The 27,954-nt window shown below is 36.0% G+C and overlaps 1 protein-coding gene across 3 annotated transcripts in view; it reads left to right on the top strand.

Annotated features, from left to right (window-relative positions):
* The window catches only part of LOC148941663 (uncharacterized), a 221,190-nt gene that overhangs the window by 33,380 nt on the left and 159,856 nt on the right, over positions 1-27,954 (top strand). For 2 of the 3 annotated variants that reach the window (XM_089104430.1, XM_089104428.1), the window contains exons 2-7: positions 234-394; positions 4,648-4,763; positions 7,006-7,082; positions 18,983-19,105; positions 21,550-21,770; positions 27,521-27,679. In XM_089104430.1, the coding sequence (XP_088960556.1) occupies positions 243-394; positions 4,648-4,763; positions 7,006-7,082; positions 18,983-19,105; positions 21,550-21,770; positions 27,521-27,679 (848 nt within the window). In that variant the 5' untranslated portion in view covers positions 234-242. The remainder of the gene's footprint in view (positions 1-233; positions 395-4,647; positions 4,764-7,005; positions 7,083-18,982; positions 19,106-21,549; positions 21,771-27,520; positions 27,680-27,954) is intronic. The other variant, XM_089104429.1, reaches the window with a different exon arrangement.

Below are 27,954 nucleotides of genomic sequence, written 5' to 3'. Positions count from 1 at the left end.
CTAATACGGAAAGCTATATAAATATTAAGAAATTTGTTATATAGCTTTTTTCTTGTATACCATAGGGGGGGGGGATAAGAGGGGGGATTCCCTCTTCTCCTTGCGTGCAGATATGAAAAGTTATCAGTTTTGATCTGTAACAATTTAAGCAACAAGCTGTTTTGATCTGTAACAATTTTATATTAAGCATTATATATTTTTATATATTTAAGCATTAGCATTTTATATTTTAGTAAGACAAGATGGATCCAGAGTTAGTAAAACGCTCTTTGAATTATCATGGGCAACAGATGACAAGAATATGGGGAGTCGAAAGAGGAAATAAACCCCTCCAAGGATTTAATGTCAAAGACTTGGACTATAATGATTACCAGAAACGTGCTAAAGAATTAGCGTAAGTTCCTTTGTCTTTTCTGTTCTTTTGATTTTGGGCTTTCGAGTTGATAATATTTAGCCCTCCGATTTTCCCTGATGAATTCAGGGGGTGATTAGAAGTAAATACGTAAGCAGTAATTTGTAAACCTGTTATTCATTTCCAGGGTTGCCTCTCCAATTCAATGAAAGATACTATTTTAACTGCAAAAATATACGTCAGAGGGAAGGTGTACTATCTTAAAAAATGTTTGGGTAGCTTTCACTTTGTGCTGTATGTACGCATTTAAATGCTGCAGCAGTCTTCTCAATTGAATTTTTTTCTTATTCAAAGAATTTACATAATCTGTTTTAAAAAGAAGTTCTTTTTATGTTCAAAATTCACAAAGCACTAGGGGTGGAAGCTCCTTGCTCCTATCCCCAAAAAAGGAGACTGTTTTACTGCTTTAAAGAAACTGGGAGATATTGTTTGCTTTCACTTGTTGCATGCTCAAGCCGCATCCAGGCTAGTCATGGTGCCCAGCACAAGAAGTCACGGTATCCAGACACTGATGGTCCCAGTGATGGCCATATTTTCAGTATTCTGAAATCAGAATTCAGAATTCTGAAGCTGCATCCAGACTAGTCATGGTGCTACAAGAAGTCACGGTTTCCAGCCACTGATGGTCCTAGTGATGGTCATATTTTCAGAATTCTTAAAATGGCACAAGATTGGACATCACTGTTGTGAACCCAGTCTTCTTTTGGCCTTATATCCTCTTCTTCGATGCTGGTAGACATTTAAGACATCTTTTGCTTATATGGTCATATAGTCCACGTACTGTGTGGCCAAGTTGGCAATATTAAAGGCAAGTGGGCAGTGCCCATATCTATGGAGATTCTATCAGAGAGACTATGATAGAGAGACTAAGCCTATCAGAGAAATAGACTAATGCTTAGGATATAGCACAGGCATTTGGGATTGAATATGTTCAAGTTGGATGCTTTGGCTGCTTTTAGTGAGGACTTCACAAACCCATCGGTGAGAACAGAGAAAACCATAGTTTAACATACTCGGAGCTTTGTGAAAGGAAAATTTCGCTCTGCTTCTAGATAGATTTCTGTAGTTGAAGAAAGATAGTCCACGCTGAGGATATGCGGCTCCGGATCTCTTCTGAGAATTCACCTACAGGGCTCATCATCAAGCCGAAGTATTTGAACGACTAGACATCCTGCCATGACTACCGATTAGGGTCACAGGTGTTTCCCCAACACAGCCTCTTGCATAGTCTTTTGTCTGTGGTAGACTTATTTGGGAGGCAAGTCGAGAGTGCCCTATCTTCCACGCTATTGATCATAGCCTTGTCTTATGCAACAGATCCAGTTACCAAGTCCACATAGTCAGCATAGTCAATATTTATGACGGACAATGAAAGCTCATTGTAACGCCATTGTACTTGGAAAGGTTTCCAATCGATGATTAAGTTGAACAAGGTCGGGGGGAGGGCACATCCTTGGCGTACGCTCTCCTTGATTCAGATCAGATCTTATTGCTAGCCATCGACTTCGACACAGGCCCTTATTCCGGAATTTTATGCCTTGAGCAGACTAATGATCTTCTCAGGTACACTGTCCTCTCCTATTGACTCTTCATTGCTGAACAAGGTTGGTGAGAGGACGCATCCCTGACATACACCCTCATATGTCAGGATCAGGTCTGAAAGCTCGCCATCGACTTTTTTCATGCCTTTGTTCCAGAATAGTATGCCCTGAGAAGACTGATGATCCTCTCATGTACACTCTCTTCTCCCATTGATTCTTCATTGCTGAACAAGGTTGGCGAAAGGACGTACCCCTGACATACACACTCATCTATCAGGATTACATCTGAAAGCTCGCCATCGATTCGTAATTTGGGCCTTTGTTCCAGAATAGTATGCCCTGAGCAGACTGATGATCTTCTCAGGTACATTGTCTTCTCTCATTGCTTCCCATCTTGCATCAGGATAGACCGAATCAAAGGTAGTTATGAAGTTTTTGAAGATCTGGATTGTATATCTCTTTTATAAAAAAAATAGTCGGTCTAGTGTCAGTTTTTGTAAAAGACTAGACTCCAAATGCTTATAAAATTACTCTAAGAAACCAAAGACGAGTCAGATTTCTCGTGAGTGTTATGCATATGATTGACTATTCCGAAAACTAATGAGAACTCAATAGCCACAGTATACTTTTTGATGAGTCTGCCCTTGTTAGCAATGACCTAGGCATAAAGCAGGTAGTCCGAGAATCAATTGAAATCAGACTTAAGATTAATAATAATATTTCCTTAAATAGGGATTTAGGGGAAGATGCACTAAATGCTCATTTAATTAAAAATGATCATACAAAATATTTAAAAAAAATAATAGACATTAACACAGAACTTGTCACAAAAAGACCTTCAAGGCTAGCGGTCAAAAAGGCTAAATTTGCAATAGAAGCTGGTTTTTAAATTATTTTTCTTTTATTTCAGTGGGTTACCTAGATATACCTCACTTTTTATCTGTCCTGGCTGACCATCGCTGAAGTGAGGATGATGGGACCGCTTTGAAAATTATTAGTTTTTAGTTTTATTGGCCACATGTGGATGTAAGTCTTTCATCTTTTATATATTTTTGTCTTGCTGAGGACGGCCCTTGGATATAGGGCCAAAATATTCATTCAAATTATCTCCACTGTCTTGCAAAAAGATATCCCTATTGTTCTTCGTGTTTTTGTTGTTTGTTATGGAAAGGCAGTGTGGTATTCGTCGCTATTTTTTTATAGATTGTAATTATAGACTTCAAAACGTGGAAAAAAAATTATTCTGCTGGTGTTCAAGAATCTGTTGCAGAGTAAAGATCTGGTCGCAACAGCTCATACCCAGCCTGGATTCGGATTTGTTTGGTTGTGTTCGGCTGTTTCTGGTGTCTCTAAAGGGATATACAAAGGATATTTCTTGAAAGTTTTTATAATCCATTCGCGTCCTTTTTTGAAGATAGGAACAATTATTGAGTTCTTTCATTCATTGAGGATATGTTCATTTTCCCAGACTTCAGCGATCAACTATGAAAGTCCTTTACTGCCGAATCGAGAGAGCTTTCAGTTTTACAGAAATTCCATTGATTCCCTGACGTATTTGGTTTTTCAGGAATTTTATTTCATCCTTGGAGAGGGGTCCTTATCTATATTCATAATAAGCCTGGTTATCTTTGGGGTTTTGAGAAGATCTAGATGGTCATTTTTGGCTATAAGTGCTTCCTGGCCTTAATAGCTCTTTGATATGTGCTCATCATCTCTTGACATGTTTCTTACTGGTTGTGAGTCTTTCCGTCCTTATCCTTAAGCGTTCGGATGGTTGTTTGTTTGTTCTTCCAAATAACTTTTTTTTTTCTTCCAAATAGCTGATAGAGCTTTTGTGTAGGCTATTGTTGCTCGATGCGTCTCTTTCTATATTGATGGAAACATTAGACCAGTAGGATTTTTGTCAGCTCTTGCGTATTTGTGACACTGTCGTCGCAACACTTTGTGTGTGGTGGACTTCTTGTTGGTCACATCTTTCTTCTTGATATTGAGTTTCAGTGTTTTTTCTTTCTTAGGTCCATTTCTTGGGTTTTGGCTTGAAAATCCAGTATATTCGTGGTGGTCTCTTTGATTTTAGCTTTGAATTTGTTCTATTTCTTCTGGAATTTTGGTTTTGGGGCAATTGGTGCCCTGGTGAGTCTCTTCGAAGGAACCGTGCCAAGCTTCTTTAAATATGTAATTTTATATAGACAATATACTGTACTTTTCCCTCACATTTAGGACGAAAATAGACTATTTTCCGCTGCTAGATTTTGAATGTCATATGCGCAAAAACATTCAAGGGGGAAATATCTGATGTTATTTTTTCTTACAGAATTACCTAAAACCCTCCAAAAAGTTATTTTCAAGGTGAAAATTATGAATGATATCCTCCCTATATTAGCCAGTCCTGCCTATGACATTAATGTATAAGCCACTTAGACATGTGTTTTCTGTTTTATTCTTTCTTTTTTTTTGTGATTAGAAAAACGAACAATGGTGATTCTTAATTGGATGGTTTTGGAAAAATAGAGAAAAAATTAATGGAAAAATAAGCAGTATACCAAAAATAAAACTCTTGAAATCACCTTTAGATAATCCAAAGTTAGATGAAAACAAACAAAAATAAGCTACAAAAAAATAAAATGAAATAAAAGTAAAAACGAAATTATTTTAAACAGATAGCGAAAGTTAAGCAGTTATTTTGTTTTCCAGAATGCAAGATCGCACGAAGCGAGTGAAAATCCAGCACTTTATTGTAGAAAAGGCTGAAAGATTATTTAAACCTGCTGAGCCATCACCAAACGTTATTATTACTCCAGAAGAGCAAGGTAAGTTTTAGTACATTAAACTATTGCTACTAACAACTCACTGAAGCGTCAAACCCCCTGAGGCCAACATAGCTTTGCACGCTCCTTCACCCCAATCTATTCAGAGCTTCCCACTTTAAACCCTCCCAAGAAGTTCCGGTTTTCCCTAAATCCTTCCTTATGACCTCCTCCCACCCTACTCGGGACGACCTACCTTTCGTTTGGTTCTAGATAGTTGTCCGAAAAAGACGATCTTTGACAATCTGTCAACCATCATCCGCAGAGTGGGTCCTACCATCTCAGCCTTTCTTTCCTTATATCTCTAGAAAGCGGGATTGAACCACATTTTTCTTACAGCTTTGAAATACGGTCAGTCGGATGGTTACCAAAAAGAGTCCGTTGGCAAAAGAATTCGTTGGCAAAAAGAATCCGTTTCTCTGGAAAACATCTAGCAAATCCTCCTCCGTCTTCTGCAGCGCCCACGCTTCAGAACCATATTTGATCACTGTCGTCATCGTGGTTTCCAATATTTTAATCTTGGTTCGCAGACTTGTCTTCCAAACTTTTTTTCAAGTCTGAGAAAACACCCTTGACTATCCTACTTTTAACATGTTCGCTGCATCGACCGTATTTAAGCTAGCAATCTAAAACTAGATTCCAAGAGCTGCGTTTTGTGGTTACGGGTCCCCCTTAAAATTGCGGTTGAAAAAAGGGACCGAACTTGAATTTCGCTATGCAGAGCCGCTTTTCACATCGTCTTTTGAAGTAAAATGTATTCAAAAGCGCCAATACCTTGCTTGGCTTTCCTTTAGAACAGAGTTGAGAATTTGTTTCTCCAGATAACAACAGTGTGCTTATAATAACTGTATTCTCAGAATTTTGTTTTTAATGTCTAGAAGCCTTAGAAAACTTCCTGTTCACAGAATAGCTTAAACCTATTTTTAGTATTCTTTTTTTAGATTTTTTTTTTCGTCAGAGATGTTGCTTTAGATCAGAGAACTTTGCTGTCAGACGTGTAATGACACATTTTTAAGATCAAAATTTCACAAATTTATCATGAAAATGATGTTTTTATTGTTAATAAGTTGAAACGTAGAACAACAAAATAAACCCCAAAATAACGTGCCACCTTCACAGATTAGGTATGAAAATACAAATGAAGAAAAATCCACTTGAAAATTAAACTTTCTTCGAATAATATGTCTTGTATAAGACTCGTCTACAAGCTAATCTCTTACTAGGTTCGAAAGTATCATAATGTTCATTAGGATGTGGAATAATTGACATACTTGGGTTAAGCCTCTTGGGTTACCCTAGCAGCAGCAGGGCAGGTTTTGACTGGACAGCCAATCATAGCCGTCGGGATACTCGAAGGCCGTCCAGTTATATTGACTATCCAATCATAGCCGCCTATTCAAAAATGATTCGCCTACAAAAAATGTTGCTGGCAGGGTGAATGATGTCTCAAGACGAGGTTTTACTCTTATAATTGTTTTATTGAAATACTAAGGACAGTGTAGACGAAATGTGGTTGTTTGAATTGCTAAAATTTACAGAACTATGTATGGTGAAAAATTGGGAGTGAAAAAGACCAATTTAATGAAAAAGACCGCCATATGCAGTTTTTTTGGTTGCCCGCCATTTGTAGTTTTGTGTAGTGTTTGCCAAATTAAAAAAGGAAACCTGGGTGTGAATTACCCAAAAATAAGTGAAAAATATGTGGCACCAGACTAATTAAGTCTAGTTGTCTTGGGAAATCAACAGATTGTCAGTGTTCGAACTTTTACGGACAAAAGGCAATATCAAATTTAACTAACTGTTTTTTTTTCTCGATTCATCATGGCAACACTGACAAAATGTGAAACTGCCTTAAACACTTAATAATTTTGAAGCAGTCAAAACAAAAATCAATTCTGAAGAGATCTAAGACTGGTTCAGAAGGCAAAAGAATGTTTTTGATGCCCTTGGTAATTGAATTGCATACATATTGCTAATATACATTAATATAGCAATGTATGATACTTAATTAATATATAATATTTCTAATATAATATACATATTTCAGGTGTGAGTAAACCTACGGTTCAGGAGGGTAACAAATGTGTTTAATTTGATGTTTTTGGTACTTTGTCAACATTGAGAGTACAAATAACAAGAATAGAAAAGAAAAGATATTTCTTTTTTCTCTATTATATTTATTTTAATGTTTTTTTTTAAACACAGGTGTTGAGTATATACATTTATGACTATTTTCTTTTTCTAGAAGCGATTGTTCACCTACCACCACTGGAGTCGTTGTTGAACGTCAGTGCTGAAGACAGAAGCAATTCCTTGCAAGATGTAAGTATTTAACATTAATAATTATAATTAATAAAATACTAATAAATTATTACTAATTAATGATAATTAATGATTACTAATAATTAAGTACCAAGGGATCGAGCTTCGTTTGGTGAATCTATTTCGCCGAATAGATTCACCAAACGGTGAATTTTTTTTAATATATTTCGCCGAAAAATTTCCATCTCATTTTATTTGCTGTTGAATGTAAAACCATTAGGGTATTGGAGGTCTGGGTATTTGTAACGTCGTACATATGAAAAATGTTTATCCAAAATCAACTAAGGCTCTAGACGAATTTTCCCAAAGTCGTGACCGATCTAGATCGTTTTTCATGCCGGAAAGCGAACAATTATCTTACGAATAATATTATAAAATGAACAATAATCATTGCGCGAAGCGCGTTCCCCTTATATACAAATTATTATTGTAATTTTTCTGGCGCAATGCGTAGCATTTAATGTGAGGTGATTAAGAATATGATACTCACCTCATAGCTATCAAACGGGAACTCGTTTCTCGTAGAGATCACAATCAACTGTTCTGTCAACAATTAAATTGCGTTTTGAAACTTCTACTTATGCTCAAGGCCTTGAATCTTTAGGTGTCTCTAATTTCAGTCAGTATACAATTGATGAAAAAAATATATTGATGGGGCTGGGACGGGACAATAAATTTTTCTCGAAGTTGTGACCTATCTAGATCGTTTTTTCACCTTGGAAAATTTTAGTATGCCAATTTTGAAAAAAAAATTGTGTCATTTTTGAGGAAAAATTTACAGATGTGTATATAATTATTGTTTCATTTGATGAGATAGATAAAATTAATAATGATTTATTTTAGTCGTTAGTGACTAAATAATTCTGATAATTAAATAAAATTTAATTTAAGCTCAATTAATTGAATTAGATTTAAATAATTAATAATATTAATAATTAAAAACAACAATAATGTATTACTCGCTGTTGCAGGGGTCTCCAAAATGTATAAAAAACTGCCTCCTCTCCTCTTTACCAATGAGATATCCCTCCCTCCCCCTCCCCCCTCGACCGCGCAAAATAGCAATTGTATCCACCAGGAGCTTTCAATGAATATGCGTTTTTCAAATTTGTTGATTTACATTCAAGCAATTTAGTCTTCTTGATGTTAATTCATGTTTTGGTATAATGTTACTATTTATAAATTTAGAGCTATTTGCTGTTAACCTAAGGGACAATATTATCTTATCTAGTTGCTGTGGAAGCCATGCTAGGAGTAATCAGTTAGCTGTAATGTTTATAATATGTTATTATATTAGTTTTATTATTGTAATAAGCAATATATCATGTTATGTTATATTATAATATATTGTAATACAATAGAAACTTTATGTTAATGTAATGTTTATTCCATTATTACAGATAATATAGAAACCATGGTAAGATTACCTGGTTCTAGCACTTTCTTTAAAATTTTAAATAAAATAAATTATCTTAAACAAAATAAATAAAGATTACCTGTTTCTAGTACTTTATATAAAATATTTACAATTTTAAATAAAATAAATTAAGATTAAATGGTCCTAGTACTTTATTTAAAATTTAAAATAAATATTTAGATAAAATAAATAAAATAAAATAAATTATTTTAAATAAAATAAATTAAGATTACCTGGTTCTAGTAGTTTATTTAAAATTTAAAATATTAAAGAAAGTTTGTCCGGATAGCGATTGCTTACCCCAAGAGTAATATTGCTAGTGGCAGGATTAAGCTCTTTAGAAATAAGAATAGCTTTATTAGTCTTTGTAGGAACAGCCTTAACAGGATTAATCATTAGGGGGTAGCCTTGATAGGTAGTTTTTCCAAAATTTGGTGCAGATCCGGGGGTTAGGCCCAAATACCTACAAATATCTGTTCCACACAAAAAGACCTTGAGGGGAAATTGATGCCTCTTTAATAGGTTACAGAATGGGCTCTCACCCACCCAAATAATCTCATAAGGGCCAGAATGTTGTTTACAAGAATAAAGAAGTTTCATATGTCTATATGTACGAAATGCGGTTTGAGGAGGAGCATTTCAAGCCTTTTTGATTGTGCTAATTAAAAATTACTATATGATTCTGATTTCAACAAGGTAGAAAATGTCAAGTTTTAGGCCCCACTTGCCTATTTAGTGAAGCCATTCAGAGTTAGGTTAGGTTTATTTTAGTCGAATATTTTAAGCAACCCACATGTAACGAAAGAAGCCTTTAATGATGATGAAAGGGAAAGAGAATTGTAAGCATTATTTTATTAACATTTTTAAGACTATTTTTATTAACATTAATTAAACATTATTTTCATTATTTGAATATAGTGTTTAGGAAAAAATGGACATAAAGAAATGCACATGCTATATTTGTCTGCTGATCGATATTTTATTAATATGTTTCTAATTCTGACATCACATTTTTGTTTCTCCATTGCAATTTGTTAGCCACCACCACCGGCTATGACTCTAAAAAACAGTTCAATATAGAATTAATGACAAAACTCTATTTCGGCTTCATTTCCGGGGGCGTTTATCAACGATGAAAAACTTAAAAACAATATAGCTTAAACAGAACCTGAAAAACAACAAAAACAAAGAGAACATACTAACGTTATACGAAAAACAAAAAGAAAACCAAATGAAAACTTACATTTGTTAATTGATTTGATCTGATTTAAATTTCTTTTCTTTAATTTTAAATTAAGGCTTCTGGATGCGAAGCCGAAATATTCTTGTACTTAACTTACTTGTGTTTGCTGCGGGACCAGATATGCCTCATCCGGCATCTAGGTGACTCCGTATGGTTGACTTGCATTTTTTGCGATCTTGTGTCAGGTCTTCAAAAGGTTGCTCCAGGTCTTGCAAAAGGTTGTTTTTGCAATGCTAAAGTGAACACTTGGGATAACTAAAATAGTAGCCCACTGCCTTCGTGTATAGGTTCCCTACATTTCAGAACTGTGCAAGAGAAATAGCTGATTTGGAAACTCTGAAGTATTCGGAAAACTCCAAAATATTCAGTTTTGTTATTAATTTTGTATTAAACTTTTTTTTTGTATAAAAAAATTCTACCCGTTATTAATAGTTTTCGTTTCAACTGTAAAATTAATTTCAAATGAACAATCAGATTATAGAATATTTGTTGATGCTCCCTGAGAGTCGGGGAGTCACTCTGAGTAACAAATAGGAGCATAACGTTCAATGGTCCAAATCGTTTTATCTGAATTTAGCTGATCAATCAGATTATAGAATATTTGTTGATGCTCCCTGAGAGTCGGGGAGTCACTCTGAGTAACAAATAGGAGCATAACGTTCAATGGTCCAAATCGTTTTATCTGAATTTAGCTGATTTTGTTGATGCTCCCTGAGAGTCGGGGAGTCACTCTGAGTAACAAATAGGAGCATAACGTTCAATGGTCCAAATCGTTTTATCTGAATTTAGCTGATCAATCAGATTATAGAATATTTGTTGATGCTCCCTGAGAGTCGGGGAGTCACTCTGAGTAACAAATAGGAGCATAACGTTCAATGGTCCAAATCGTTTTATCTGAATTTAGCTGATTTTGTTGATGCTCCCTGAGAGTCGGGGAGTCACTCTGAGTAACAAATAGGAGCATAACGTTCAATGGTCCAAATCGTTTTATCTGAATTTAGCTGATCAAGTGTGAGTTGTTGTACAGGACCCTATGGGAACTAGACTTCAAATGCTTGTCAAAATTACTTTAAGAAACCCGAGAGAGCCAGGTTTTTCGTAATTGGTATGCATAAGACTGACCCTTTCAACGACCAAGAAGCACTCACGATATTGTGTCATAAGTGTTTGTTGAGCTTGTCTTTGATACCAAATGTGCAATAGTGGACTAAAATCGAATGACTTGAGAGTTTTCATGCCAGATTCTATGGATCGAATTAAGCAACCAGTAATAAAGTAAGAAGCCTTCTCCATTAGACAAGCCAGATACTTGAAGTGAGACTTAAAATTATTAACGGAATGAAATAGTTTGTACAATTGGATTACAGATTTTAAATGATGGAAAAGGAAATTTCTAAACCCGATCCACGATTCATCAATATTTACAATCCAAAGCCGTTATTTTTCGTTTAGCCATGTTGCCAAGTTCGCAATTTAGATTGTGAACTCATGGTTATGATTGTGAACTCGCGAGATTATGAACGACGCATTGGACCGGCATACTCAGAATTTAAACTATGAATTTATGAGAGTTCAGAGTTTATTCACCAGTAAATACAGATTAGAAATGCAATATGCTTCTTCCTCCTCGAAAGGCTCCATGGCCAGGGATACAGGGGGGATAAAAAATATAATATTTATTTAAGTAACAATGGGTTTATTTAAAAAAAAAAAAATATATACATCATCGATTCCCTGAAGCAATGCTTGTGCGGGAGAAAACCCACCTAATAAATAAAAAAAAACAAGAAACCAAAAAAAAAAAAAAAAAAAAAAAAAAAAAAAAAAAAAAAACGAAAACATAATTAGAGCTCAACTTACCGGACCCGAAAACCAACGAACCTCCAAACAACACCCAACAAAATTATAATAATTATAATCATATTCAGCTGCAACTAAACCCTCCTCAAAAACAAAACTTAAGTGGCGTGGAATAATCCATCCAAAATATACACATCAAAACAATGGTTCTTTAACAATTTACGAAATTCCTGCAAACCCCCAACATTCCTCAAATCCTCAGGCAAACTCTCCCAAACTAATCAAACAACATGGCGAATTGAAAACCTAGACCTAGACGTGACCATAGCTGGTCTTCGCACCAACTGAGAAGATCGTGTCAAATGATCGTGAGTAGTAGACGCAAGACTAAACATTCCTGAAAAACATGATGGTAACTCCGAAGCTAAATATTTAAACATAAACAGAGCATTATAGAATACACATATTCCTGTCAACGGTAGAATTTTATACTCGCGGTAAAGATGCCTCACCGATACAGATAGGTCAATTTGATTACCATAAAGAACTCTAATTGCCATATTCTGTGTTACGCAGACCGGATGGAGGTGAGTTACGAATGTTTTCGACCAAACCATACAACAGTAAATGAGATATGGGTGAACCATAGAAAAATACAACATTCTCAGAATTTCACACGGAAAAAGATACCTATTTACCCATAATACCAATATTACGAGACAATTTGCTGCTAACAGATGCAATATGGTCTTTAAAACTAAGGCTTTCATCAATTATAACACCAAGGTATCTAGTACTAGTAGATCTTACAATAGTATGGTGCCCTACTTCTATATTATTAATCCATGGATAATGTCCAGTAATTCTACCATAAATCAAAAAATTCGACTTATTATGATTCAGTTTCAATTTATTTACACGCATCCACTTTTCAATCGAAGAAATACCTTGTTTCAATATAGTCATCAACTCATTTTCAGTTCTAGCAGCTACGGTGAAATGGGCATCATCAGCAAAACATGGTAGAATTCCTTTAGTACCGTAAGTATCAAGGTCTAAAGAACAAGACACATTACTTGAAGCTCTACAAAGGTCATTAATATAAACCAAAAACAACAAAGGGCCCAAAACGGAACCCTGGGGTACTCCAATCGAAATATATTCAATTTTAGATGTAACTCCATCCATCACGACACACTGAGTCCTTTCACTAAGAAAACTAACTATCACATTTAAAAAATCACCACGTATACCACTACTATATAGCTTTTGAACTAGTATATCATGATCAACAGAGTCAAATGCTTTAGTAATATCCAAAAATATCGAAGCTATCTTCAGACCCTTGTCTAAAGCATCATTAATAAAAGTTGTTAAAAACAAAACTCCATGCTCTGTAGAATGATGACTCCTAAACCCAAACTGACTAGAACTAAAAAATTGTCTTTTCTCGAAAAAACTTACCATCCTACTATGAATCATATCGGTCTATAATCACTAAAACAATTCTTATCCCCTCCTTTAAATATCGGGATAACATTCGCGCACTTTAGACAATCAGGAAATATTCCAGCTTTTAAACAATTATTTATCAGTCCTAAAAAATGACTAGATATAACAGGTAATATCGACTTCAAAGCCTTCAACGAAATAAAATCGCCTCCTGATGCACCAATTTTTCATATTATTTATAACATCAAATAATTCATCAATAGATACAGATTTAAGGTACGCAGACACATCACAATCTTCAGGTAGGAACTGACGAAAATCTCCATCTTGATCAAATACTGGCACCGATGATGACACACGCTGCCCAATAGTAGTGAAGTGATTACACATCTCATCTGCAACATTATTATTCATTCCCATATTATCTGGACGGATCAAGACGCTACCAGGGCAAGTCACCGACTTAATCAATTTCCAAGTCTTACTCGGGTTACCCTCAACTTTTTTAAATTTAACCTAATAATATTCTACCTTTGCCAGTCGGAGTGCAGCATTTAACCTACTATTATAAAATCTATATATTACTTTATCATGAGGATCATTGCTCCTTGTTGACAGCTTATATACAAAACGTCTTCTATTAACTGACTGTAACAAACTCTTTGTAATCCAAGGTTTATTCGGAGACATCCTTCTCTTCTGTATTCCTGACACTTCACAACATTCCAAAAACGTATCCTTAATCTTACCATACCAAAGCTCAAACTTCAAATTTAAATCTAATTCTTCTTGTAAAAATTTAAAGTCTAACTGTTCTATCCTAAGCTTAAATCTTGAAATAGTATTTGAATCAACTATTAATTTCTTAGGCTTAGGGCGAGCATCACAATTAATATTAATATTCTTAAATATACCCGGAACTAATATAGCCAAACCAAAGTGATCCGAAACATCATTTAACACAACACTCGACGAATCATGGGGAACATTCAAAAATACATTATCAATTAGAGATGAAGATGAATCCGTCACTCTAGTACAAATATTATTTACAGCAGGATGCATCCCATAACCTAACATTAAATTCAAAAAATTCCTGGCTTTTAAATTAGATGCTAACAATTTCAAATCAATGTTAAAATCTCCACACACAAAACACGGAATGTTCTTACGAGTTAGAAGGTCCATTTGTTGCTCTAATAATTCTAAAAAACAATCTACACTAGCTGAAGGGGGGCGGTAACAAACAGCAATAAAAAATGGGTCACCATTATATACAGGGCAAGTCCTCCATGCTGATGGTGAGTACGGCTCTTAACATACATATTATAATTTAAAATATCCAATAGTCCAGAATTATTATTCATTAACCATGTTTCAGTAAGTGCAAGAATATGAAAATCAGATAGCATACACAGCTCCGACAAATAATCCAATGTACTATTTAACCCCTGACAATTCAAATGAAAAAAACAACAACCAAAAAAAGAGAAAAATAGCCAAACAACATATAAGATTAAAAAGAGCCCATACCTGAGGCCTGGAAGCAGGGGCGTCCTGAGGCTCATTTTATTGGGGGGGGGGGTCCCCCAGGGAAAATGATTGTCGTAAATTTTACCGAATCGCTATCTGATTCATGCCGAATTTTCTGCAAAAATCAAGAATTTTGCTAAATTTCGACCGATTTTGCAAAATTTTTGCCGAAATTTTCGCCTTCGGCGAAAATTTTACCGAATGCCAAAAAAGTTGGGGACGCCCAAACGTTACCCCCCCCCTCTCAGGACGCCCCTATCTAGAAATCAAAGCGCAGAGAAGACCACCGCAAACCATGAAATAAACAGTCGGGGGAAAAGAAATCAATTCCACAGAGGAAAAGGAAAAAAAATAATAAAATAAATAAAAGCAAAATGCTATTATGTTTGATTCTTAACTAAATGATCCTTAAGAATCCTTTTAAAGTCCCAAACGTGTGGCATCTCTGACTGAAGAAGGTAGGGAATTCCAGACCTGTTGACAAGCAATGAGAGGATTGAAATCTGATCCTACAGTAGGGGTAGAAGGAATTCAGATACTATGTGAAGAACGAAGGCTATACGGAGCTGAATCAGAAATAAACACAGGAGTTTTTTGAAGAGATTCTGGAAGATTGCCTTGAAATGATGAAAGACAAAAAAAGCACAAGAAAGAATGTAAATAGACTGTAGATTTAAGAGCGGTGTTGGTGAGGAACGGTTGGTGTCCATAACCAGACGCCATGCTTTATTATGCATGACAGAAAGTAACCTCAGTATAGAAGGAAAAGTAGACACCCATACAATGGGGCAATATGAAATATATGACTTTACAAAGCAGAAACCCTTTGACACTTGAGACTCGTTGACACTTCAATGATGTTGTTTGTTTTCAGTTTGTTCTAATTTCTTTGACATTAAGAAAGAAAACGATTAAAAATGGGTCTTTAAAGGTCAAACGAAAATACTGAAGAAACACACAAAAAGCGAATATTTCGAGAGAACAACCGCCTCTCTTCTTCAGCGCTAACAAAATAATATAATCAAGGAAAATGCAGAAGAAAAAACAAAAAACAAAATGCGTAAAGTCAACAAAACCAATGAAAAAAAAAAATTAAAAGATGAATAAAATTCAATAAAAGCCAAAAATTATAAGAATTAAAATCAAATACTAACAAGCATAAAGTGAGTCATTCTCCAATATCCGTGATTTGCACAAAATCTAAAAAATTCTGAACTGCCACCGACGGATACTCACTTACTTGTGCTTGTTGCACGTTCAAGCGGCATCCAGGCTCATAGTGGCGCCCAGCAGATGACGACATGTCTCCTTCCATAGGTTTCGCTCGAGGGTGGCAGGCTCCACAATTTCCAGCCACTGGCGATCCCAGCGACGGCCGTATTTTCGGAATCCTCCGATTGGCTCCAGATCAGACTTAACTGTTGCTAGCCACGTTTTCTTTTGGCCTCCCGCCCTCTTCTTCCATGCCAGTATTGGCAGACATTTGAGGCATCTTTTACTTATATGGTCATCTGATCTGCGCATTGTGCGGCCAAACCATAACAGTCTCCTCTGCTTGACAATGTCGGAGACAAGTGGGCGATCCCCACATCTTGTCCCGGCCTCTTCGTTCGAGATTCTATCTGAGAGGCGGATGCCCAGGATATAGCGCAGGCATTTGTGGCTGAATGTATTCAAGATCAACGCTTCGGAGCTTTGTGCGTGGCGATATTTCGCTCCGCTTTCAGAGATACTTCCGTAGTTGAAGGAAAGACACTCCAGGCTGACGATATGCGACTCTGGATTTCTTCTGAAGATTCGCCAGCAGGGTTTACCATCGATCCGAGGTATTTGAACGTCTGGACGTCCTCTATCTGATTACCATTTAAGGTCACAGGGGTTTCATCCATACCATCTGTTCGCATGGAGTTTGTTTTTGGTAGGCTTATTTGGGTACCAGTCGAAAGTGCTATGACTGCCACGTCATTTATTGTAGCCTGGGCTTCTGCAACGGACTCAGCAAGCATGTCCACATCGTCAGCATAGTCAAGATCGAGATAATCAGGATACAAGGAGATAATCTATTTGCGCCTTTACTCTTCCATTGTGGGATTCCCATGTATACGTATGACGTGGCTAAACCAGGTGTTAGCCACAGTAAGATTGTTCTGCATTGCCAACAACAAAAGCCTGTTTCCATTTGTGCACCTGTCTCCGAGGCCGTGCTTGCCGATCACCTGTTCCGAGTTATTCAGCTTTCAGTCGATTCTGGCATTGAAGTCGCCTCCAATTAGGATGATATCTTTCCGAGGAATATTGTCAATGACTGTCCGCAGGTCACTGTAAAACTGATCTTTTTGCTGTTCAGTGGCATCTCTTATTGGGGCGTAAACGCTAATGACAGTCAGATTGTTCGTGCGACCTTTAATTCTTGCCCGTACGATTCTCTCAGACACAAGCTCAAATTCGATGAGCCCAGCGACCGCTTTGGGGGACAATAGGATACCTACTCCTGCTCGGCCAAATCCATCTAATGGTCCGAGTTATAAAAAGATACCGCCATCCCAGCCGAGAATTCAAGGGTTAAGATGTTACGTCCATTTAGTCTCGTCTCAGAAACGCACAGAATATCAAGGTTATAAAGATAAAATTCATCAGCTACAAAACATTGTGTCAATGAACACTTAATCGAGCACAGCTTTCAGCAGCCGAAATTCAGGCCTTGTCTTCTTGATAGGATGGTAGGTAGCATACTTTTCGACGAGAGTGCCATTCTCGTCGCATCGCATAATGCCGGGGATACCGTAGCCAAACTTTTCATCATATTTGTTATCATCATTATTGAGCGTTTCTTGGGGATAAGGTACACCACAAGGTCCCCAGTCTTGCGGTCACCCAAAGTGCGTTGGCCATCACCTTGCTCGGCGTGCTCAGTGATGTTTACACCTCTTCACCACTTTGAGGTGCGCTTGCGGATTTCCTATGCTGCCTAGGCACGGGGGGTCAAGCCTCATTGCCTGGATGCCCACCACCGCCGTGGAAATTTTCAGGCTATTGTTCGTTAGTACCGTCGGATACTAACGAAAAACGTGTTAATATCCCTTAGTTATGGCAGATCAATGTGGTTTAAGAAATTATCTTCATTTCTTTAATAAAGATGTACATTCGCTTATTTTTCTTTTATGAATTTCACTTCGCTGATCAGATTTCCTTTATATTACGAGTTTAAAAGAAGAAGCAGAAGAGTTTAAAAGAAGAAAAAAAAAAGAAGCAGAGTGAGAGAGATGGTAAATATAACTCTCATCCCAGATTATTCTTACACAGTTTAGTGCACGCCATGAGAGGGTTGTGCTTTGTGTATATTGTACACAGAAAACTTCCTCCTCGAAGAATATACAAGTATATTTCTAGTATGGAGTATATACATCCATAGATTAGTTTATAATAAAGTATGGACAGCAGATGTTTTCGTCACTTCCTGATGTTTTTTCTTTTATGGCATTAGCACAGTTTTCCCATTACCTCTATTTAGGTTTTTTGGTTGATTTGCAAAGGAGCAAAACTTGTGTTAATTTTGAGTATCCAATCTGATTGACTCCATCATTCTTGTTAGGTGTGTAGTGACTTTACTTATGTGTTGTATTTCTTCTTCTAGAAGCGGCTGTCTTCCTCGCCAAAAATCTTTGAAAAAAAAAAAAAAAAAAACGCCGAAAACAGACAAATTTGACAAATGAAAATGGAAGCAGGGTGAGACTGAATTAGGCTGCACGTTGTTTATGTCAGACGGCACCAATAGAATCATCTGTTATAGCAGACTATGAAAGTATATGTTGTCCTGACCCCCTTGTGCCCCTTCTTTTGTGCCACCAGCAAATTTTTCTCATCGAATCTATTCTGGTGTTTGACACAAGAGCAAACTACTACTACTACTAACGACTCACCGTAGCACCAAGCCACCTAAGCCCAATACAGCTACGCATGCTCCTCCTCCATCCCAATCTATTCAAAGCCTCCCTTTTTACACCCTCCCACGAAGTTCCCATTTACTTTAAATCTGACTTAGTCGTAGAAAAATCCAAGACAGATAGTCCCAGTGAGTGGAGGCAAATCTGGCATAAGCCCTTTTTAGGATTGTATAAAAATGATGCTGATAGATAAGTCTATCATCCATCCGTCCATACATTATTCCTAGGGCAGAACTAAGGGATGGTAAGTTCGGATTGATTTGGGTTGACGCGTGACGGGCCACTGATGTCCGCTGGACATTCTATGCTATCTGAAATTTATTCAATTAATAAGTAAATATTTACGTCCTGTGCATGTATGTCCAGTTCAATTAATAGCTCTGATTAGGCTGAAACGCAATCTAAATTTTATGAAGTGATAAGTCCAAAAGTTGAAATTTGTCTGGGTGAGATTACTTTATTATTATTTTTGGTACCATTGTAACCATGTTACCATCCTTTTGTGTTTTAGGTTTTGAAGGTTGGAGATATTGTTGTTGGTCATGTGCTATGGCATCATCACGCGACCCTTGGTGTAAAAGTTTTAGCTTTAGACGGTGGAAAGAAGCGGGACTTGAGCGATTTAAATATAAAGGTAAGTACATTCATTGCCCATATTGAAGTTTTTTTTGGCTCTAAATTTAATAGGACTTTTTAATGTCGAATTTGAAGTTCAAACAAAAACATTCCATCTTTTAACAGTTTTTTGTACGTTTTTATGCAGTAGATTCATAAATGTAATTAGTTTTTTTTTGTAGTTTTATGGTATCTTTGGAGTTTTAAATTAGCAAGAAACAGGTGAGATATAAAACTGTAATAATGTTTTTTGAATTTAACTAAAAAAATCCCATTAAAGCTTTCATAATGAATCTAGCGTTGTTTATTTATTTTTCAGTTCTAGACATAATCAAATTGAAATTGACAACTATTTTCTGATTATTGCGTAAAAATTACGCTACATTTAATGTATGTTTATGCTTTATGTGAATTTGTTTCTAGCACGATTTTAATGATTTGGGAGATTGGGAGACACTGCTGCTCTGATTGTTCGATTTTGGATTTTTTTTTTCCTTTTATAGTTTCCTCTCTTCCTTTTTTTTGCATATTTCTTTTTTTTTGTTGATCGTTATTTTTTTATCCGTCTATTCATCCCTTTTCTATTTTACCGTTTTCTGAGCTTATTTTTTTTATTTTCATCACGTTCTCATCCAGTTACTGCCATCTGCCCGTTTCATTCAGCTTAACTGCTAGATTTGACCTTTTGTTTTTCTGACGTTAAGTGCGAGTTTGGAATTTTTTCTTGGAATTGGTAAACGTTGGAAAACAAATATCATCCTTTATAACTATCTTATAAGTATAAACCTGCCATATAAATAAATCGGATCGCAAAAATTTTATTTTGCAAGGGAAAAGGCGAGGCGTAAAGCCGAGATTTGGCTGGTGTGGTAGGACAAAGAATGTTAAGACATCTATAGAGATAGATTCTGAGCTGCCTAGCACAACCTTTAATCAGGATGAAATAGTTCAGGAGGTTTTGTGAAGCTGTACCTGAGGAAGACCTTAAGGGGTTTCGAGGTATTAGGAACAGTGCTTCCATTATCTTTGAATTTTTGAGGTTTGCTCTAGTTTCATGGAAAAGAATGGAGCTATCCGTTATTTCTTTAAAAATAATGGTTTGTAATTTGTGTTAACGTTCGTGTGCTTACGAATTTAACATTTTGGGGAGGAACCTAATTATCTTCATGTATGCGCCAAAAAAATCGGGGATATAAGAAGCGCGTTGTGCAAGCTCAACAGTTAACAACGTTTCGTGCTTACGAAGGTTAGGTTTTGGGAGCCCAATTGTCTTCAGGGAAACGTCGAAAAATTGGGGGGTGTAGAAACACTGTTGAGGAGGCTGAACACTAAAAAAAATTACTACCTTTTTACGGTTATTCCCCCCCCCCTATTTTTCAGTAATTAGGCAAGCTATTTGAGGCTAGTTGCTTTTGGTGGGTAACACTAAATTTAATGAATCTTATATATTGGGAATCATCATAAAAACGCAATTCTTTTGATGTATTTATCGATATCGAAATTATGTTGTTTGTAGAGTTTCGCTTACTATGAAGACGTTCTGTGACGCAGAACGAAAATACTAATAGCGGCCTCACAAATCGCGTAGCTAACGGACGGAGTACGAACTCGCACTGAGGTATGGGAGACTTCTGATACACGTGCTATCTCACGGACGGCAGTACAGAGTTGCCAGATCGCTTGCAGTATCGCCAGTCTCATTACTTTCCTGCGACGCCTCGTATTACCTCCGATTCCGATCGTGTAGGTATGACAATACGGTGAGAGAACAGCATCAGTAAATAACGTAGCAAGAGAAAGTTAAACAACCCAAAAAACAGACAAAATGTAGTAGAACCATCCATTGCCCCAAATTCATGCAATGCGGTGTCGTTAAGCAGTTTATAGTTTCCTTGAGGGATGCCTCAAGATAGTCACGTAAATGTGAAGTGGAAGACGCGGCATGTGAATTTGTTGTCTGGTGGCGGTTTAGCGCTGCGCCTATTAATGGTATTATTAGGGTAATTAAGGTTAATATATGGCAATACGGCAATTAATATACGGTAATTAGGGTTAGTATACGAGTTTTATTAGGGTAGAATACGGCTTTTATGGTTGTATTCGACATGTTGTCTCTGCCAGACAGGACTTGTTTCTTTAAAAAAAACAAGAAATTTTTGTTTCTAAATCTTAATTTTTTTTAAATTATAAAAAAATGTATTATATCTAAAATATTTCTAAAGAAATTTATAAAATTTTTTGCCGTCCTTAGAATTTCAAGACATTTCTTTGAAGGAAACCTCTGCCATTCATGGCATCCTTTGTTGTCTATAAGAAGAATTGAGAAATACCAGTAGCCTAATTTTTCAGGAAAGTGATTTCCTGTTTTCATTGATTCCTGTTTTCAGGAAAGTGATAGGCTACTATTTTAGTAATAGGTACCCTATAATGCCTTATATTTATTGTACACTATTATTATTTCAGGGATTTGTATCCGAGAGCAATGTACCACCACATGAAGGAAGTGAGAGAGCTTATCATCTAAATGATGTCCTCCGAATGGAAGTTGTCTCAAATTTTCGTATCAAATTGCATCTGGGTTTGAAAGGTGTTTATGCACCCCCTCATGTTTTAGCTCTTTACCCACTTGGAAAGATTGATCCAAAGCTGATTGACATGACTAAAAGACTGCCTCAATATTTAGCGTAAGATTTTTTTTTCATATTTTTTTGTTGTTGAAAAGGTTTTAGTTACTTCAAGGTTGCTGCATGTAGATTAGTTTGAGTCGTTGTTCAAAGGTGTTTATTGTACTAAATAGAATAGACATGAATCAGGGACATACCCAGGGGGAGAGCTTCGGGCCCGGCCCCCCGAAGTCCTAAAGTATTTTGAAATTATGAATACTTATTGTTTTAATTATCAAGTAATTTTTTTTTGTCAATCAACACTTCACTTCAACGTTGTTGTAAGGGAAATTTTCGAATCCGGTCAGTCGTTGGTTAGGTCCTCAAAAATCCCCTTACGAATTTTTTTTCGATCTGCAAATGTGTTAGGGGAATATCCGGTCAGAAAAACTGCTTTAGCTCATTACCTATTTGAAAGATTTGATTCAAAGCTGTTGGCATGGAACAAAGAGCTGCCTTCATATTTGTCGTAAGATTTTTTCAAAATATTTTTATTTTAGTTTAATATTTTATACTATTTATTTTATTAATTAACTTAGTAATTAGTTAACTAATTTATAGCTTAACAATTAATAATTAAATACTTTATCAATTGGAATAATTAATAAATTAAAATGAGTAATTTATTTTATTAATTACTAAATTAAATAAAGAAATTTAATAAATTACTTTTTAGTTTAATTTCTTAAAATTAACTCGCTTCAACATTGCTAAAATTAGAAATTTTGAAAACACTTAGTCATTGGTTTGGTCCTCAAAGTCCCCTTCGGGAACTCTGATCCACAAAATGTATTAGGTGAATATCCTGTTAGGAAAACTCCTGTAACTCATTAACCATATAGTAAGATTGATGCAAAGCTATTGACATGGAATAAAGAGCTACCTTCTTATTTACCGCAAAATCTTCTTTTTTTATTTTTCTAATATTTGATATTTTTATTCTATTTCCCTTAATGTTTTAATTTTTCTAATTATTTAATTAATTAATTGGCAGCTTAATAGTTAAATAATTAATCAATTGAAATAGATAACCAATTTAAATAATTTGTTAGTTAATTTAACTAATTAATAAATTGAACTGAGTATTCTGCTTAATTATTCATTGGTTCATTTGATCATTTGCAAGGATCTGTACAGAGCAAGCGGTACCTTTATGTTTAGCATAATTTTTTTTTTATCCGAAAAACGCCAGCTATTTTTGTTACTTTAGCAGGTGCTACCGTAATCTGCAAAATTTTACCAAAAATTAAAAAGAATTAGTCTTCTTTTTCTTATTTGTCTGAATGGATTTACATTTTCTTGTTCCCGAGGGGCATTCCCCCTGCCAGCGCCCCTGGGGGCGCTTCTGTAAAATCGATTTGCTCGAAGAGCCTTCTAATGTATATATTCGACTGATTTTAATAATGCTGTTTTTGGACGCTTTGAAAACCCTTAATCTTGGGTCTCTTTTCGAAGTGTTGGGTTTGGGTTTCTTTTAGGAATCTTTCTCTCCAGAAGTTGTTTTTGGGAATTTGTGCTGAGGAAAATTATCCACGGAAGAATTTTTTATTTGGAAATGTGTGGACAGGATTACTGAACAATGCAAAAAAAAAAAAATCTGTTCCTTGCTTCAACAATGCAAATTCATTGAACAATGCAAAAAAAAAAAATTAATGAAAAAAAATTAGTTTAGTGCTTAAAAAATAAATAGCAATTGGGAATATAGTTTTCAAATATAGCTTTAACTCTGCATTAATAAACTAGTTCGCAGTTGTTTCTTCTTTCCTGTTTTTATGTGGTTTCGGATCCACAAAATGCATGACTAAGGCCAGAAAAGCAACTGTAATATTTGCTTTTGCTTCCCAAGCTTGGTTGTTATGCATTAAAAAAAGGGATAAAGATTCTCTATTCTGGCGCAGCTGAGTCATTGCTGGCGCACAGGGCGTCGAATCGACGTTTCAATTGGAGTTTTTTTTTTGTTTTATATATATAGGGACAAGTAGCAAGCCAGTCGCCCAACCTTACTGCGGCGGGGATCGAGCCCGGGCCACCGTACTGCCAAGCAGAGCACCAATCCACTGTGCTACAACAGAGTATGCATTAAATTGTTCTAGAAAATTTTGCTATGACAAGATCTTGAGGACACCCAAGAAGGTCAATCATTTTTATCAAAAGCTTCCGTCAGTCAATTGATTAAAGCATGATTGACCGTCTAGTAACCTGTTAACGCTTGAGTCAAGCGTTGATGGTGATTGATAGAAAGTTTGAACGACTCAATGGGTTCTTAGACGGTCAATCATGCTTTAATCAATTGATTGACGGAAGCTTTTGATCAAAATGATTGATCGTCTAGGGTTCTTGCCCAAGAGGGGTTACATACTCTTAAGTCAGAACACTTATTTTTATTTCCAATCTACTTGGGTTGAGATTCTATAGCATCCTCTGCTTGGTAACTAGCTTTTCGGATTACTCCCCTCAAATGAGTCAATTCAAGTTCAGATCCATCGAAGTCAGTTCAAACTCCAAAACGATTGGTTGACATCCGACAATCTTTTCCAACATAAGTTTTAACAACATTTACTTACAATGGCGGTTCTGGCCTCTTTTGCGCCCTGGGAAAAATCTTCATTAGCGACCCCCCCCCCCCTGTCTCCTACAAAATTTGCAGGCCAAATTTTAACAAAAGTTTTCATTTATAAACGAAATTATTTTCAATTTCTCAACTAATTAATTTTTTTATTTATTATTTAAGTTATCTAATTATCATGAACTATTTTAATTTACTTATTTTCACTGTTATTATTTGATCATTTAGTATTTATTTTATTAATTAGTTAATAATTTATTAATTATTTCCATATATTAACTGCACCCTCTACTTTATTTTAATAGAAATACAATTTGTAAAATTAGAAAATGATTATTATAATCATTAGATTATTTATTTGAAATTTTGCGCCCCCAAAATTTCAACGCCTGGGGTAAGTGCCCCGTTTGTCCTTCCCCTAAAACCACCTCTGTTAACTTATGCTGTGTTACAGGACCTGTCCTTCGTTACAAATCCATACATTTTTACCACTACATGAACAGCCACTATTTAGTGTGACCAGGAGAATAAGCATTAATTGGAAAAGTTTCGAACAGGAACATAATCTTTTTCATAAAATTAATTTTGATAAAAATACTTAAATAATAATTAAAGGAGGCGCGATTTGGAGGGATTAGCAAAGGGATGTGGGGATGTAAAAAAAAACTCTCTAAATCAAAGAGATTTCCTTTAAAGCTTTATGAATTCCCTATCGCCCTTTCAGGAAAATCATACATGTCTGATCCTACTTCAAGAGGCACAGAGAATTCAACATTTTGAATTATCTTATTATGATCAAATTATCATATTATGAACGAACATTATTCTATGAACACATTATGAGTATTATAAACAAGATACAAACCGAACATGCCTGAGCTCTACAAATAAACTTCTTAGGAATCATCTAACACGGGGCTTGCATAAAACTTAAGACTTATTTATTTATTGAACACCCTTCATTCACATGATATGACAAGAAAAATAAAAAAAGAAGAAATAAATAATGAAATTAAAAAAGTAAAAAATAAAATACAAAGAATAAAAAAAAGAAGGAAGAGTAAAGGAAAAATAAAAGAAGAAAATAGCATGTGAATAGGAAACCAATTAATATACTAACTGTGGTCATAACAAAGACACGCATCAATAAAAATTAAGCTTGAATAGGAAACAAATTTAAATGATAATGCACTAAATTTGAACTATTTGATTAATTGTTTGGCTTAAGAAAAAGTGTGAGAGCAAGTGACCTTTGCTGGGGTGGAAGGGGTATTTTGAATCTCTTGTCATTACAAAATTTTCTAAAACGGGTAAATATCAAGCAAACGTCGGGATTAAAAGTAGCTATCACAGTTTTTGTTTTTGAGAATTCGTACCTGATTCATTCTAATGAGGGGAAGGATGACGTCCCTATTATCTTGTTACCATAACATTCACCAAAAGAGGTTGTCAAATATAAAAAAAAAATTGTGAGAAGTAAGATTTAATATGCTAGTCACGCTTTTTATTGATGGGGGGGGGGGGACTAAAATTATGTTATCAAAATATCTAGTAGAAGGGGACATTAGATATGAGCCACATTTTTGGGTAAGTAAAAGTAAATGTTTTAAATACGTGCCATCAGAACAATAATCTGTCGAATCTCGTGATTTGTTTGAAGTAATAGCTTATTTGTTATTTCGGTCAGGGACAGATTCGGAGATGAAGAAGTGCAACTATGATATTTTTCGTCAAGACATCTTTCAGAAGGGGAGGTCGGGTCTCAACCAGACACCATGGTGACCAAGAGCTACTGTTAAGATTTTGTTTTTTGGGAGTCTGGACTTTTTCTTTAGTTGATCTTCCTAAGATATTAACTAAACCCGATGGAAACTAAGAACAAGACCCTTAGTGGTGCGTTTTGTATGCTCTGCACCTGGTCATACCTTTGCGGAAGAGAGAGTAGAGGTACGGGTATAAAAAATACCTGAATGAACCTGATTGCTAGACTGGGTGGGGGAAATTTATTCAGATAAACCGATGAACAAATACAATTATGATATAGGATAACTTGCTCAATCGGACCTTTTTGAGGGATGGGTAACGTTCTAGTAACCTAGATACATATTAACGGGCCTAAAAGTAAAATGGTAGAACTAGAGCTTTTGTTAGCAACTATGGCTTTTGGTGCAACAATACGGTTTAACTCCATCCGACAAACTTTTTTTGTTCGCTTGACCACTGTAATCTGTGGGTCATAGTGGCCTCTGTTCTTCTGGAGATTCTAGTACCAGAGATCCAGTTCTTGCTCTTGTTGGGCTGAATAGCAGAGAGGCTAATTTGACCGGGTCGGTGATAGTAAACAGTACAGAAAATTCAATAATAAGATTCAGTGCTAGTGTGGGTTTAACACAGTAGTCGTCTGGTTTTGGTGTTTGTTAATGTGCTTTAGTATGTTCTTAAGTTTGAGTTTGATTGGTCAAAAAAATGGGCTTCTAAGGAAATGATTTAGGGGACTATGATCTTCTTCTTGAAATTTTACCCTTATTTTTAGAGAAGATCCTTGTGGCCGTATAAAGCTAAGGGTCGATCAATTCTTTGACGCTAAAAGTTCTAAATTACAAGAAGTGGAGCTGATCTAAAGATGTACAGCCAAACTTAATGAAATATAATAGCAGGTGACTTAGTTGCACTTATTGGATGTAAAAACTCAATGCAGCGCCTTGGTGGTTGGGGGGGGGGGACAGAAAATTGGGCTTCTAAATTCTGGTCCAATGATATCTACCAGATAAATTTGCTGGATAGCAGCCAAATCTGGTTTGGAGCAAGAGCTGATGTCCTAAATTCTGGTTTCTGGTGTTTGTTAATGTGCTTTGTTGTGGTTTCTAGTTAATGTGCTTTAGTTCTCGTTTCTGGTGTTTATTAATTTGCAAATTTGGTGCAAGAGCTGATGTTCTAGCTTTGCCATTTGGGGGTGAAATCTAATCAGATGATTTTGGCGGAATGACGGTGGTCCCGAAAATTCTTAGGCGTCAGAAAAGAAAAGAATATTCTATATTCGTTTTAGAGAAGATCCTTGTGACTATATCAAGTTAAGACGCTAAAATCTCTAGATTATAAAAGTGGGCCTCTTGAGATTCGCTTGTGAACGGCCAATTTCCTGTCTTTGACATCCTTTTACCAATCAATAGCTACCTTAGCAATAACAATGATTTCGCAATTCCAGGTATGACACAAAGAGAGGAAAAGGGTGGACTTTTGACGACGCATTTGAAGAGTCGCCGGAATGGGAGAATCCGGAATCAATGTCAATTCTAGCCAAAAGCCTAGGAATAGTTTCCACTGGATCCCTTAAAGAAAGCTATACCCATATGGTGGGATTGGCGTAAGTTACTACTACAACTACTACTAACATGCGGCGCCAAGCCGCCTGAGGCCAACACAGCTACGCACGCTCCTCCTTCATCCCAATCTATTCAAACCCTCCCTCTTTACAGCATCCCAGGAAATTCCTATATCCCTTAAATCTTTCCTTACAACATTCTCTCGCCCCAACCGATGACGATCTGCTTCTCGTTTAGCCCTAGACGGTTGGCCGAAAAGGACAATCTATGATTCTTCATCTGCAGAACGTGCCCTAGATCTCTAAACCTATCTTTC

The sequence above is a fragment of the Artemia sp. Qi Xiang Cuo genome, chromosome 18, assembly GCF_049724085.1.
Source record: "Artemia sp. Qi Xiang Cuo chromosome 18, ASM4972408v1, whole genome shotgun sequence".
Lineage (NCBI taxonomy): Eukaryota > Metazoa > Arthropoda > Branchiopoda > Anostraca > Artemiidae > Artemia > Artemia sp. Qi Xiang Cuo.
This window is presented reverse-complemented; position numbering and strand designations above follow the sequence as displayed.